General features: G+C 42.7%; 1 protein-coding gene across 1 annotated transcript in view; it reads left to right on the top strand.

Annotated features, from left to right (window-relative positions):
* The first annotated feature begins 3,228 nt into the window (after positions 1-3,228).
* The window catches only part of LOC140723042 (NACHT, LRR and PYD domains-containing protein 3-like), a 58,938-nt gene continuing 46,027 nt past the window's right edge, over positions 3,229-16,139 (top strand). Inside the window, exons 1-2 of the mRNA XM_073037662.1 lie at positions 3,229-3,282; positions 9,388-9,482. Of these exons, the coding sequence (XP_072893763.1) occupies positions 9,473-9,482 (10 nt within the window). The 5' untranslated portion in view covers positions 3,229-3,282; positions 9,388-9,472. The remainder of the gene's footprint in view (positions 3,283-9,387; positions 9,483-16,139) is intronic.

The following is a 16,139-nucleotide window of genomic DNA, read 5'->3' as shown; positions in this document are numbered from 1 at the left end:
TTCTTGTTCTACTTCCATGGCCAGCTGAGACATAAATATTCCGTCTAAAAGTACAGCAATATCTTCGCTCGCTTTCCAAAATTACCTGGACTGTATCCCTTCTGACACCGGAAATTCATCTATCATAATGTTTTCCAAGTTTCTTAGCGTCGGCATGTTCTAGCCTTTTGACGCTGTGTTCACATTCATCATTGTATTCAGTGAGGATCCTTCACCGCCTCCTTTGATTCCAAACACAGTTTTCCTCTTTTATCCCTGATCTGCCCACGCTCGATCTAGTCATCCTCCTGTTCTTCGCTTACTTTAGTGCAACTCGCTAAGGCATTCTCAAGTCCCCTTATGTCTTTTCTAAGTCCACTGTTAAATTATTTCCTGTCTGCATTGAGACTCGCCATTACCCTACCAGATCCTTTCTTCCTAAACCTAAACTACCTTTTTCTTCTTCTTGAATCGTCCATATTTCTTGTTACTTTACGCTATCATTCTTTCCCTGCGTCAATGAGACAAGCCCTTACTGAACCCCGTGTCAATGCTCCCTAAACAATACTCACATATCTGCTGCGCCTTTCACTGAGTACATCACTCTTGGCCCTCTTTTACTCTTGAGACAGCTGATAAATGATTTTGGTGTCCAATTTAACATTACTGGCTAGCTTGTATTCATATTTCACATTTTCTCTGCATATTGTTTTTTAAATTGCCGCTTTTGATTATTGAAAGCTCCTAAATTCTCTAGTTTCAACTATTTTTGCTATTTGGGATGACATCTTAAATCAGTACCTAGATAGACCAACAAAAGCAGGAGCTGTAATGGACCTGGGTTTGTGTACTTATTCTTGCAAGATGCCCGACCATTTGGTAGTTGAACAGTTAGGGCAGAACGCCTCAAGTTTAAGAGAGCTAAAGAGAAGGAAAGTGTAGACTTTGCGGGAAGGTAATCAATTGGATCAGTGTAAATTACGAATTCATAAGGCAGGAACTAGGGAGAGTTAATGGGAAACAAAAGCTTCTGGCAAGTCCACATCTGACATGTAGGAGGCATTTAAAGTCCATCTGCACGGAGTAAAGGACAGGTATATTCCAGTATGAAGAAATGACGAGATTGGCAGCGTCAGAGAACCTTAAATATCGTGAGAAGTGATGAATTTAGTCAAGCAAGATAAGGAAAAGTATGTAAAGCTCAGGATGGTCGAATCAAACAGAGCCCTCCAGGATGAGTGTGGTCCTTAATGAGTAACTTACATCAGTAGTTACCAAGGAGAAAGATATGGAGGATAGGGAGATCAGTGTGGAGAGTACAAGTATGCTCGGGCATTTTGAAATAAAGGATGAGACAGTGTTGGGTCCCTTAAAGTGCATTAAGGCGTATACGTCTCCAGACCCATCAGGGTACAGAGAGAGGAAAGTGAAGAGTGAAGGCCTTGATCAATATCATTGTGTCCTGCCTAACCACCAGCAAACTCCTAGAGAACCTCATGTAGATGCATTATTCAAGAAGTGAACCAGGGAATAAACCTGATCAGCATTGAAACTGCCGAGATACAGTTAGCTATGAACCAAGTGCTGATAAATGGGAGCAGTGTAGACAGTGAGTGGATGGTCAGAACAGGTATGGCCGGCCAAAGGCCTGTTTCCGTGCTGTGTAACACGCCATTCCGGACATGCTAAGCTAACGATGGTGGCACCGCAGGGCACAGATTTCAAAACACCACACCCCTCTCCAACCTGAAATAAACCCCTTTGTCACCACTGGGAATATCTGTTTCTGTCAAGATAACGTAACGATTGGTCACTTCTGCTAATCAACTGGCAATTGATGAAGTTCCTGTGTCTTCTTCCATTAATGTTGTTTTCTTACAGTAAAACTAACCCTCTCACTGTGTCAGAATCAGTGATTAAATCCGGGCCAGACACTGCTTTCATCCCTGCACATTGTAACTTGAACCATCTCACTGAGGGTCTGATGGAGATCCAAACCCTGCTCTCAACACATGCGATCACATCTCCCCTGCTTCTGACATTTCAAATACCCTCAGAATGGTTTTCCGATTCAGTCTGAAGGTTATGGTAAATTTAACTCGTTCTCAGACCTGACAAACCATGTCTTCCCACAGCCAGTTCCACCTGTTGGTGTGTCCTCTTTCCTCCACCGCCAGGGAAGCTGCATTTCCATAAGACCATAAGACCTCCTTCCAATTAGGCACTAATTTATCAATGCTAGAATCTTCCCTGCAACACCACGGGCTCGTAGCTTGCTAAGCAGCCTCGAGCGTGGCACCTTGTCACAGGGCTTTCGAAAATCAAAGTACCCAACATCAACATCTCTAACCCGCCTGTTATTTCTTCAATTAGAAATAGCCGAATATCCTGCTACTAATTCAATATGCCAGCAACAACCTCCGACAAATAAGAGACCCCGTGAATTTAATGTTTCGAGTTCTTCCATCACTCATTGATGAAAAACGCTTGATGTATGTGTAAAGTAAATGTGATATCAGGCAAATTCACCAGCGGGAGATAGTCTAAATTTCATATTATGGCGCTGTGATCCTACAATTTGTTTCCAGTAAGTGAACGATAAACTGATGGAGAAGGGCATCCTTATCTTGCTGTCGATTTTGACTGGTGGTTATCTCTGGGAGATAGTAATCTCGGCACAGCCGCTCCCCACTTGCCCATTACCCTAATGTTACAACAGCAGACAACTGTTAAAGATTGCTTTTAAATTGGCCAAATTAAAATCAGTGCAGGTGCAGGCTACGGGAGCACAGCCAAATCTGGAGAAAGGGAATGCCTCCTGTTCAAAAGATAACATTATTCCCAATACATAATATTTCATCAGAGTGGAGAGCGCCCTTCCTTCTGCTGTCTCTGTGAAATAAACCCACAGCGATCTTTGCCCTGAGCTGCTGCTGGAGTTTATAATCCGACAATAAACTGGTCCCAAGGTGAACAAAAACTCAAAGCGACGGCACCAACCGAACGGAACCAGGATGTGGGTTGTGATTCCTCTCTGGAGGTGGTAAAATTTCGCGCACTGAAGTATTAATTCTAGTTCGGACCACAGGTTAGAAAGACTCATTGAAGCAAGTTGAGTCTTTCTGTGGTTTAACACAAGCGTTGTGGAACAAGGTGTGGTGTTACATGCTGAATAGGGTGAAGTTCAGGTTTACGAGCGTGTTATCAACTGAACATTGCTCAGGGTGTGTTCACTTACTGTTAGTGTCCATACAATTCAGATACTCGGATTCACTGAATCCAGACCCAGGAGTCCTGCATCAGGTAGGAACAGGGACTGTATTCGGCAGTGTTATGGTGTTTTAATAAGCCCACTTACAACGGCAGTATTTCTGATGTTTCTACCATATCAATATTATCATTGAGATCGCGCGGCTTTACGGATCTGTGTGCTTGATTATTCTGTATATGTTGTTTTTTAGGGAAGACGTGGTACTTCTGGCAGTGATATTTATATTAAAAAATAATGTGGTAATTCTCACTGGCCGTAGTTAAAAATTGCAAATTCTACCCCTAGTGGGCACTTTACAATGTACCTCCTGTACCTAATAATGTGGCCACTGATTGCATGTCCGGGGCTTCTGATGCCGTTGCCTGTCCACTTCAATGCTAACCACTGCGCTGTAATCGCTGGTATTCGATAAAGACGGGGAATTGATTGATTCCTTGTTATTTAGGAGGTGAGGAGGTTGTATCCGCTGATTCCTTGCTGGGGACATTGAGCATTACGCGGAATGTGGCGAACACCAGGAAATGTGCAGATGCTGGAAATTCAAACAACACACACAAAATGCTGGTGGAACACAGCAGGCCAGGCAGCATCTATAAGGAGAAGTACTGTCGACGTTTCCGGCCGAGAGCCTTCGTCAGGACTAACTGAATGGAAATATACTAAGAGATTTGAAAGCAGATTTGAAGCGAGGGGGAAATGCGAAATGATAGGAGGACCGGAGGGGGTGGGATGAAGCTAAAAGCTGGAAAGGTGATTGGCGAAAGTGATACATAGCAGGAGAAAGGAAAGGATCATGGGACGGGAGGACTCAGGAGAAAGAAAGGGAGAGAGGGGAGCACCACAGGTCCGGTGCTGCCGGTGTGGCCTTTTATATATTGGTGAGACCCGACGCAGACTGGGAGACCATTTCGCTGAATACCTACGCTCTGACCGCCAAAGAAAGCAGGATCTCCCAGTGGCCACACATTTTAATTCCACGTCCCATTCCCATTCTGATATGTCTGTCCATGGCCTCCTCTACAGTCAAAATGAAGCCACACTCAGGTTGGAGGAACAACACCTTATATAACGACTGGGTATCCTCCAACCTGATGGCATGAACATTGACTTCTCTACCTTCCGTTAATGCTCCTCTTTCCCTTCTAAACCCCATCTCTGACATATTTCGTTGTTTGTTTTTCTTCTCTCTCTCTCTGCCCATCACTCTGCCTGATCTCAATCTCCATCTGGTGCTCCCCCCTCCCTTTCTTTCTCCCGAGGCCTCCCGTCACATGGTCCTTTCCCTTCTCCAGCTCTGTATCACTTTCGCCAAACACCTTTCCAGCTCTTAGCTTCATCCCACCCCCTCCGGTCTTCTATCATTTCGCACTTCCCCCTCCCCCACCAGTTTGAAATCTCTTACTATCTTTCCTTTCGTTTAGTCCTGACGAAGGGTCTCGGCCCGAAACGTCGACAGCGCTTCTCCCTATAGATGCTGCCTGGCCTGTTGTGTTCCACCAGCATTTTGTCTGTATTGTAGGAATGTGGCGAACATGTTTATGAAACACAAGAAGATAAATGAGGTTATTTTTCTGAGGTGGAACTAATGTGTCTTTGGAATTCTCTTCCACAAATAAAGGTAGAAACAGGGCATTCTTTCAATGTGCTTAATTCCGCAGAACACAGATTCTCTACAGGCAAGGGAGTGAACTGTCCCAGGCGGTCGCAGGGGTGTGTCACTGAAATCACAGTTCAGCTGTGGTCAAAGAGATTGGAGGAACAGGACTGAGTGGACGAATGTCCTGTAACTAATTCAACATACCAACAGCGCACTCTGAGAGATCAGAAACAAAGTGAATTTAGTGTTTGGTGATTTTTCTATCGATCTCAGCCGAGGAACGGGAGATGTCCTAGTAAAATAAGTGCGATGCCAGGCAAGTTTGCCAGCGGGAAAAGATCATAATTTTATGTGATTCTACAGAGACATGGTAACTTGTTTCCAGTAAGTGAGTAATAAACGGAAGGGGAAGAGTGTTCTTATCTTGCTTTTGAATTTGACCGGTTGTTATCTCTGGAAGATTGTTATCTCGGCACAGTTCCTCCACAATCGTCCAATTGTTCTAATGGTCCAACTGCGGACTTCTGTTAAAGTGGGTCTTTATAAACAGGCTGACATTGAAGTACCTACTTCAGGCAGCCAGGGCACACTTACAGAATGCACAGTTTTCAAAAGGAAACAAAAAATAAATGGCTCCAAATGCAGAATATTTTACAACAGTTGACTGCGCCCTTCCTTCTGCTGTCTCTGTGGGTTCCTTCTGAACCCACAGCGATCTTTGCCCTGAGCTGTCTCTGGGGTTTATAATCTGACAATAAACTAGTCCTAAGGTGAACAATAAATTAAAGCCGACGACACCAAAAGAACCGAACCAGGATGCGGGTTGTGATTCCTCTCTGGAGCGGATCAAATATTCTAGAGAGGAAATTACTGCATCGCTTGCGCTGTAGTATTAATTCTGGCTTAGACCACTTTTAAGAGTGACTCATTCATGTAAAATAAGGTTTCATGTGGTTTAACACAAGCGTTGTGGAACAAGGTGTGGCGTTACATGCTGAATAGACTGAAGTTCATGTTTATGAGCGTGTTATCAACTGGAGATTGCTCAGCGTGTGTTCACTTACTGTTAGGGACATAACATTCAGATGCTCGGATTCGCCGAGAGCTGACTCGGGAGTCCAGCCCCAGGTAAGAACAGGGACTATCGGGGGAAATGTTATGGTTGTTAAATCGCCCACTTGTCCCGGGGTAGCATTTCTACCCTCCATGGAGAATAAAAATAGTCTGCAACCACTCTTTGCCTACTGTGGGCAAGCCAATTCTGGATCCACAGAGCAATGCCCCTTCGGATCCCATACCTCCATCCTTGGTTCTGTTACGTCACGATCATCTCAAAATGCGTTGACAATTCCCTCACTTTGTAAGATGCCCCAAGTGCTTCGCGCTGTAGTGATCGCCAAAAAATTGGAATTGTCATGAATTACAGTAACATATCACTGATTCCTTTGGCTATTGAAACCTGCAATAATACTCTTGCCCTCCAGTGTAGCGTTGCACAGGCCTCTGCTAGCAACAAACTCATTTGAAGTCAAATGTCCTTGCATCACCTTTCATTCAAACCTAACTAGCAACTGCCAACCAATAATTTACATACCCTGGAGTCATCAAGTACTTTTCTACTAAATAAGTTGTAAGAACGAATGAACCGCTAATTAAGCGGTATTGAAATAAAGTTATGTTCCAAATTGACCCTGTACCAAAGGCATGGCTTATAACTGTACTTGCAATGGACGAATATAATTGCAGCCAGGTCAGCTGGAGCTGCCGGGGTCGGTGTAAACTCAGTTATTGCGGGATGGAAACCAGAGTATTGGGTCAGATGATGGATCGGTTGATATAAAGGTAGGTGCGATGTTCAGAGAGGCTTTGGAAGGATTAACTGTGGGCAGGCATCATGTAGCAGTTGGGTTGGTTGAAATGTGTTAACTTTAATACGATATGTATTAAGAATAAGAGTAATTTAGAACATGGTTCAGTACATTGATGGTACGTGTTAACACCGTCACACAGACTTGACTGTTACAATGACAGAATTGGCTCTTTGTTCCAAAGTGTAGTTGGTTCCGAATGCATATGGAGGGAGGTCAAATAGGGACAATCGTTATGACTAATCAGCGATGGTATCACGGTACAGGAACGGAGGACATCATGGAGGAACCGTCTACAGACTCTGTGTGGGTGAAGGTCAGTAGCAGGAAGGGGCCAATCATACTGGAGCATTATATAGGCCTCCCCCAAAGCTTCTAGGATAATGAGAGCAGATAACCTGACAGTTTTGGGAACGGTACAAATGCAATCATTGTTGAACTCAACTTTCCTGACGTTGATCCCACCTCCTTGTTCCAAAATGTGTCAATGGGACACAATGCGTTGTGTGTCCAGGAAGAATTCTTGACATAATATGTGGATGGGCTAACTGGAGGAGTTGCCATACTGCATCTGGAATGAGGCAATGAAGCTGGTCAAATGACAGAAGTCTCGATGAGTTACGTTTTTGAGATAGTGACCACAACACCCCAACTTTTATCATGGTCAATTATAGTAGCAACCGATACGGGATAGTATTTAATTAGTGGATGGACAATTATGACGGTATTGTTAGCAACATGGGAGCGTAAATTGGGAAAATGTTTCTCAGAGAAATGCACATCTGATTTGAGGAGGTGGTTTCCGGGACACTTTTATAGGGTTCTGGATAGATTTGCCCAGCAGTCATGGAAATGATGTTCAGATAAACAAATCATGGTTCACAAGAGGTAAGGAACATTTAGGCAAGAGGAAAAATTAAGCATTATTCAGGGTTAGGAAAAGAGTATTCAGCAAAGGCACCAGAGAATTTTAAGTTAGTCAGGAAGGATCTTAAGAAGGATTTACAAGTCGAATGGGACTTGAGAAATCCTTGGCAAGGAGGATAAAGGAAATCCCCAAGGCGTTTTACACGAGTGAAGAACAGAAGGATGAATAGTTTGAAAGTAGGACTACTCAGGAGCAAAGCTGAAAACGTGTCTGGAGGATGAGGTGAATGGTGAGGTTCTTAATGTATTACTTGTTTCAGAGTTACCAAGAAGATGGGCTGTGATTGAGACATTAATGTAGGAACACGGCAATGTTAAGAAAGAGCTGTCGATGGAGCTTCCGATATACACCACGTTACTACGGGAAGTGAGGGAGGAGCTTACAGGAGCATTGACACTGACCTTTATGCCCTTTCCGGCCATAGGCGTAGTAACACCGGATTGGAGTATAGAAAATGTTCCGTAAGTCAATAAAGGTAAAAAAGATAATCCTTGGGATTATAGACCAGTGAATGTTACATCTGCTGCGGGCAAAACCTTCGAAAGGATACTAGCGGACAGGAATTTTCTACATTTTGAAAAGCAAAATATTATTAATTGTTTCCAACATGGCTTTTTATTGGTGAGTGGAGAAAAGTGTAGGGGAGATGCCAGAGATAATTTTCCACAACATGTGCAAGTTACGCACAGAATATATACCAACTTTTGGATCGACAGCGTCTGATCATGAGTACCAGGGCATTGTGCATGGAAAGTTGTTGTTTTTTAAAAAATAATACATTTTAAGGTTTTTGAAGATCAGTGTCAATGAGGGTAGGGGTGTGGATGTTGTACATTGGACTTCTGCAAAACCTTTGACAAGGTGCCACATGACAGCTCGGTATGGAAGATAAAATTCCATACGATCCAAAGAGATCAATGTAGCTGGATTCAAAATTAGCCTTCAAGGGAGCAAGCAGAGTGTGGCTGCAGAAGGTTTCACCTCTGAATGAAGTCTCGTAACTAGTGTGCGCCGCAAGGTCTCAAAGTAGGGACTGGCCCGAAACGTCGACAGTGCTTCTCCTATAGATGCTGCCTGGCCTGCTGTGTTCCACCAGCATTGTGTGTGTGTGTTGTTGTTTGAATTTCAAGCATCTGCAGATTTCCTCGTTTTTGGACTTTAGATATGTGTTAATTTATAGCAATGATCTCGATGCGAATGCAGAAGGCTTGATCTGTAAATTCGCAGCTGACACAAAATTAGGAGATGGTGCTCGCGGTGAAGATTATCGTAGTTTATAGTGTATCTAAATGGTCACTGGAGTGGTAAATAGGTTGCTAAATGAACACGAGCAGCAATGGTTTCATGTGGAGGCTGGTGATTTTGTGGAGGGAGCAGCCAGAGGAGGTGGATGAGACAGGCACAATTGTATAATTCCAGAAGCAGCTGGAATATGGAAATGGAGTGAAGAGGCAAGGAGGGAAATGGACCCATCACAGGAAATTGGGATCATCTTGCTGGGTACTGTGGTCGGCATTGTCTCGTTACGTAGATGGGTCTATATTGGTGCTCTATTGCTCTATGACCCTATCGGTAGAGGGCGCAGGTATCACTGGACAGACGTTCACAAATGGCGTAGAAGTTAATGATAACGGGGAATGTTTAGCCCCTAAGCCAATTGCTGCACTGATACAGGGGATGGAGATACTATCATATTTGCAAAGTCACCATTCTCTGTCTGACTCAGCTTGTTTTTGTAATTCAGAGCATCACCAGCAGGTGGAGCTTTCTTGCACCCGGACCAGTGGAAAAAGGAAGACGAAAATCAGCAATCGTCAATCACAGTCAGAATGACTACAGGTATGTTCACTGGGATCTTTATGAATAAAATTCTGTCCTCTAGGTGCACAATAGTTCAGATGAAGAAAATTACACTGGCCCTAACGGAGCACAGAGAAGTTTCATGACGCATGGTCACTGATCCCACTGGTAAAGCTGCATTAAGTAGTTAATCAGTTCCAGCGCAGGGACCTGACACCGGCAATGGTCGAATCACTCCGCTCATCATGCAAAGCTTCAGCTGCGTGAAAGGAACAGAGACTCCTGAATCAGGTGGCTGTGAGTGAAACACAGGAATGCAACATCGGGCTTGTGCGTTGTGTAAAAGTCCAGGGTCAGTTTCTGCTTCACGTCTAGACAGGCCCTGACAACTGCAACTTTCATTTATAAAATTCAGAGCAAAATGATTTGAGCATTTCGAGGATTTCAGAGATTTTGTGTTCCCTGTTTTCTGTAGCCGAGCCGAGAACATTGCCAGCTTTGATCAGGAGACCCTTCATTCTAGTTAAATTTGTGTTCTGTTTCGGCGTTTTACTATCAGTATCTGGGCTATGGAGAAATGGTGATCGTGGGTTTCTCAAAATACCTTTAAGGAGCATCAAAGCTGACAGGGCACAGGGAATGTAAAATAGCAGGAGATAAACATCTGGACCAATGTCATTGATGAGTAGGATTACAGTGAATCTCACGGCATTTCATGGGGCTAATTCGATCTGGTAACACGCAAACTGATGGAGGAACTCAGCAGGTCAGTGAACATAGATGGAGGGAAATTAATAATTTAAATCTGAGCCGAGTCTCTGAATAAGACCATGTGCATCGGATCTAATCTCCTATAATTGAACTATTCGGTCTGCAATCCCCAGTACTAATAGAACCCTACAATATACTGACCCAATCAGCAGGTTATAAACGTCAAAAGTCCACGCTGCAATTTTATTCTGTGCTGCAGCTAATGAAGACAAACATGCCAATTATCCACGCCACACTTTGAATTAGAAGTTCAAAGTGCACTTTCGTTTAATCAAAGTTCATATACGTCATCATATATAACATGGAGGTTCATTTTCTTGCAGGCGAACTAGCCAACTGGATATGAAATTGCTTATGCGGAAGGATTCAGAGGGTTAATAACAGAGTGCTATTAAATTTGCAGGCTTGAGGCTAGTGGTGTGGATGGGCTACAACGTCTACTGTTTGTTTTTTTGATCTTAATGATTTGGTAGATAAAGTTGTTAATACCGTTCGTAAGTTTACAAATGCCATCAACATCGGTGGTATAAAGGGGTTACATAAGATTATAAGGAGACTGAGACGAACGTGGAAAGTGCATTCTGGAATAGATTCACTTTGTAAAGTTAAACCAGAGCAGGAGTTGCACAGTGAATATTAGGGCCCTGGAAAGTGTTGTAGAACAGGGGCAGCCAAGAGTACAGATGCACGATTTCCTGGAGCTGTTTATACACATGGGCAGGACACAGGAAGGATGTCATTAAGATGGAAAAAAAGCACAGAGAATATTCCGGAGGACATTACCTGGAGTGAAGCTATTGAGCTATAAGGGGAATCAGGACAAGTTGGGACTGTTCTTCCTGTTGCACGATCTATGTGTCCTTATCTTGAGGAAGAAGCAGAAAAAGTTCCATATCCTTCCTCCAATTTTCGTGTCATCTGGAAACTTACTTAATCAACCTTCCGCCTCAAAATCCAGGTCATTTATTAAAATCACAACTAGCAGGGGTCCCAGGACTAGGCACCACTAGTCACCGACCTTCAGGCAGAATAATTATAAGCTGATGCATTTTGGAAGGACAAACCAGAAGAAAGGATTAACGGTCAGTTAGTTAAGAGTACAGATGAACAAAGAGACCTTGGGGTTCAAATCCATACATCCCTCAAGGTCGCTGCGCAGGTTGATAGGGTAGTTAAGAAAGCCTATGGGATGCTAAGCTTCATTAACCGGGGTATTGAGTTCAAGAGTATAGAGTAGATAGGTCATGTTGCAACTCTACAAATCTCTGGTGAGACCGCACTTGGAGTATTGTGTTTAATTCTGGTCACCTCATTATAGGAAGGATGTGGAAGTTATGGAGAGGGTGCGGAGGAGATTCATCAGGATGTTGCCTGGTTTGGAGAACAAGTCATATGAAGCAAGGTTAGCAGAGCTGGGACTTTTCTCTTTGGAGCATAGAAGAATGAGAGGGGACTTGATTGAGGCCTACAAGATTATGAGAAGCATGGATAGGGTGGATAATCAGTACCTGTTTCCCAGGGTACCAATTGCAAATATCAGAGAGCATATGTACAAAATTAAGGGAGGGAAGTTTAGGGGAGACGTCAGGAGTACTTTTTTTTTTATACAGAGGGTTGTCAGTGCCTGGAATGACTTGCCAGGGATGGTGGCTGAGGCTAAAACATTAGGGGTACTTATGAGCCTCTTGGACAGGCGCATGGTTGAAAGAAAAATGGAGGGTTATGGGGTAGTGTGGGTTTCGTACTTTTTCTTTTAAGGATTACATGGGTCGGCACAATATGCAGGGCTGAAGGGCCTGTACTGTGCTGTAGTGTTCTATGGTTCTATGGCAATGCTCAGTATTCAACCCAAGTGATGGGACAGCGTGTTGTACAGTGGAATATCAGATCTAGCGGATTGGACAGTATGTAATCCAGTGGCTGGTCTGTGATTGAAACAGGTGACTGGAAACTTTGTGATATTTGCTTGTGGGAGATAGTCACAATGATAGTCCCAGTATCACCAGGCACTGTTTCATTAAGATTGTCTGGTCATCCGTTTGTTCAACTTCCGCTTTCAATTGGGGCACGAATGCGCAAGCGCGTGGACGTCAGCTAGTGAGAACAGCGAGGAGAGTTTAAAAGCGAGAAGGCTTTACAGAGCGGGCTACGAAGGAGCGGGCGATGGAGTAGAGGAAGACAGAATAGGAACGCTTTGGTTCACCGGGGCTTAAACAATGACGGGTTGAGAAGAGGTAGGCTGCCTGTGTAGAATTAGAGACAGGAAGCATGTGTGTGAGGCCGTTGGTCTTTGCTGGGTGTCAGATGTGGGAAGACCTGGAGACTCTCAGCTTCGCGGTTGGCCACATCTGCGCCAGGTGCATCGATCTGCAGCTCCTGAAGGACCGTGTTAGGGAACTGGAGATGCAGCTCGATGACCTTCGTGTAGTCAGGGAGAGTGAGGAGGTGATAGAACGGTGCTATAGGCAGGTAGTTACACCGGGGCCCAGGGAGACTGACAAGTGGGTAACAGTCAGGAGAAGGAAGGGTAAGAGTCATAGGCTAGAGAGTACCTCAGGCGCTGTCACCCTTAACAATATGTACTCCTGTTTGAGTACTGTTTGGGGGCGACCGACGTGCTGGAAGCAACAGTGGCTGTGCCTCGGGCACAGAGTCTGGCCCTGTGGCCTAAAAGGGCAGGGAAAGGAAGAGGATGGCAGCAGTGATAGTGGACTCTATAGTTAGGAGTCAGACAGGCGATTCTGTGGACGCAGGAAAGAAACGCGGATGGTTGTTTGCTTCCCAGGTGCCTGGGTCCGGGATGTTTCTGATCGCGTCTACGATTTCTGAAGTGGGAAGGAGAACAAACAGGGGTCGCAGTACATATTGGTACCGATTTCCCAACTTGTAGCTTATGGATTAAGTCGCGTTCCTAGCGGCTCTCTCTCTTTTAATATATTTTATATCCCACTAACAGATCCTTTTTAGTTTTGATGATTTATTACTCCTACTGAAGGAGTTATTACTTCTACTGAAGGATTTACGACTTAATTACAATGGCCGAAAAAGGTCATTCTGGTATTGAACTGAGAAGCGGCAAGATTTTTTTCTGAAATGGAACAAACGGAACAACCAAGAAAACGAAGGAATCTGTTACACGAGCAGGAATATTTTCTTCAATACAAGATATGAAATCGGAATTCGGATCGCTTAATATTATAATTGATAAGCTGGCCAGTTCAAACGGGAAGCTTGAAAAGGTTCTTTCTACGATTCAAGATTCTTTGAAAAACTTGGACTCTCAATTTCAAACACTTCAGCAGACTGCAACCCAAATTGAAAGTGAGCATGATCTATTCAAGCAAACTATTAAAGATCAAGGAATGAAGATATCTTCGATGGAAAAGAAAATCAATGAAATTACCTCGGAACTATCTAAAACGAAGAAAAGAATGATTGATCTAAATAGTAGAGGGCGTCGGCGGAATCTGCGTATTCTGGGACTGCCTGAAAGTACTGAAGCTGGCGATTTGTTAAAATTCTTTTCAGATATCCTGTACTCACTTTTCAATGAGACTCTTGAAGCTCGCCACTTAATCGACAGAGCTCACAGAATTCCATTTTCTCGCCGTTCAGCCGAATTACGTCCTCGAGTAGTTGTACTTTCTTTGCATTATTATACGACTAAAGAAGCCAGAAAGAAGCGGATGTGATGTTTAATTCGACACAGATTCGTATAGTCGAAGATTATCCTCCCGAGACTTTTGCCGAAAGAAAAAAATATCGAGAAGTTATGAGTGAAATGTATAAATTAGATGTAAATCCCTCCCTTCGCTTTCCAGCAAAACTCATAATTTTTCCTGAAAAATCTCAATTATTGAGAATCTACTCTCCTCAAGAGGGATGGGAATATATTAAAAACCTTAAAGTGAAGCCTACTGAATAAAATATTAAAGTTATTCCGATTACTCAATAGGCAATTTTGAAGTATTTGCTGTATGAGTTGTTTATGGAGCTTCTGAGTTAAGTACATTCTATACCTTTTAATTCTCTGGTATGGGACGTGGTTGATTTTTTTTTACCTTATTAGTAATTACTACATATGTAACTGTCTTGTAGGGAACATTTATAGTATTGTACTTTAATGGTCCTTGTAGGAGCTGCTGTGCATTGATCTTTTTATTTATTTTATTTGTTTCAATGCTTATAGTTTTAGGTCTGTATTATAGATATATATCTAAATATTTATATATATACTCATTTATTTTTCTTCTTCGAGAGAAAGAATATTGTTTGTAACATTATTCGGCCGGATTTATTCTTTTTTCTGAATATGTGTTTAAGCTACTTTGATGATTCTAAGATGGCCGTTGTTGATTATGCTTTTATTAATGTTAGACATAACATTATAGTGGTTGAATTCTGTTTGTGTCTTTCATTAGATAGATAGATAGATAGATAGATAGATAGATAGATAGATAGATAGATAGATAGATAGATAGATAGATACTTTATTCATCCCCAAGGGGAAATTCAATGTTCCTCCAGTATGATATCACATAAGCACAAGACAGACCAAGACTAACTGACCAAAAAAACCACATAATTATAACATACAGTTACAACAGTGCAAAGCAATACCATAATTTGATAAGAGCAGACCATGGGCACGGTAAAAAAAAAGTCTCAAAGTCCCAGATAGCCCATCATCTCACGCAGATGGCAGAAGGAAGAAACCTCCAACGTGGCAAAACTTCCCGATGCAGCCTCTGGAAGCACCCGAGCACAGCCCAACTGTGAGTCCGTCCGAAAACTTCCGACAACTTCGTGCCTCCGACCAGCCCTCCGACACCGAGCACCGAGCACCATATGCTATTTTCCGTGGGATTTTTGCTTTATTTTTACTATACGGAGCTGCATAACGGAGAACAGGTTCAAGGGTTATTAATCAGCATGGGACCAGCCTATTGGTTCTATAGTCTCTATCTTTTGGGTGGGGGGAGGGGGAGTGTTCTATTAGAGTAGGTTCTTTTCTTGATTGTGCCGTTCTTTTGATGGATTTCTCTTTCGTAAATGCATCACTCCTTCTGGTTGTACTCGCGCCTTTGGGTTTGATCTGTACTTGCGAAACATTCCTTTTATATAATATTAAATTCAATTTTAAACATGGATGTTAATAAAAGCAATATAATATCTTGGAATTGGAACGGTGTTAATCACCCCATTAAGCCTAAAAAGATTTTTAAGAAATTACAAACACTTAATTCAGATATTATTTTTGCGCAAGAAAATCATATATGAAAACAGGGTGAGGACAGGTTTTTCCGCTTTTGGAAAGGACCCTATTTCACTCGCTGTCGGATAGTAAAATAAGAGGCATTTCTATATTTCTTAGTCCCAAAATCCTTTTTGTACACTTTAATACTACTACTGATTCTTCGATTGGAAGATATTTAATTGTTACTGGTTTATTATCCGAGCAAAAGGTAGCTCTGGTGTGTGTATACGCACCTCATGTAGATAATTCTGATTTTTTTAAGAAACTTTTTTCGGAGTTACTGAATCTCAAAGAATATAAGCTGATCATGGGTGATGACTTTAATTGCTGCCTAAATCCGGCGATTGACAGGTCATCAAACAATCTGTCGCTTCGTAATAAAGCGGCAGCTTGTATTAACTCTTTTTTATTAGTATATGGCCTTGTCGATATTTGGAGATATAAACACCCTAATGATAAAGATTTCTCTTTTTTCTCACCCGTCCATCACAAGTATTCTCGAATTGATTTTTTTTTTTAGATACTCGTCTGTTAAACTCCGTTGTTGAATGTGCGTATGACATCATTGCGCTCTCAGATCACGCGCCTTTAAAGTTAATCCTTAAGCTTTCGGATAGATTTTTGAAAATCTCACAGTGGAGATTGAACCCCGTATTGTACAGGATCCA

This window comes from Hemitrygon akajei, unplaced genomic scaffold (genome assembly GCF_048418815.1).
Source record: "Hemitrygon akajei unplaced genomic scaffold, sHemAka1.3 Scf000099, whole genome shotgun sequence".
Taxonomy (NCBI): Eukaryota; Metazoa; Chordata; class Chondrichthyes; order Myliobatiformes; family Dasyatidae; genus Hemitrygon; species Hemitrygon akajei.
The sequence above is the reverse complement of the archived record's forward strand: the minus strand, read 5'-3'. Positions and strand labels throughout refer to the sequence as shown.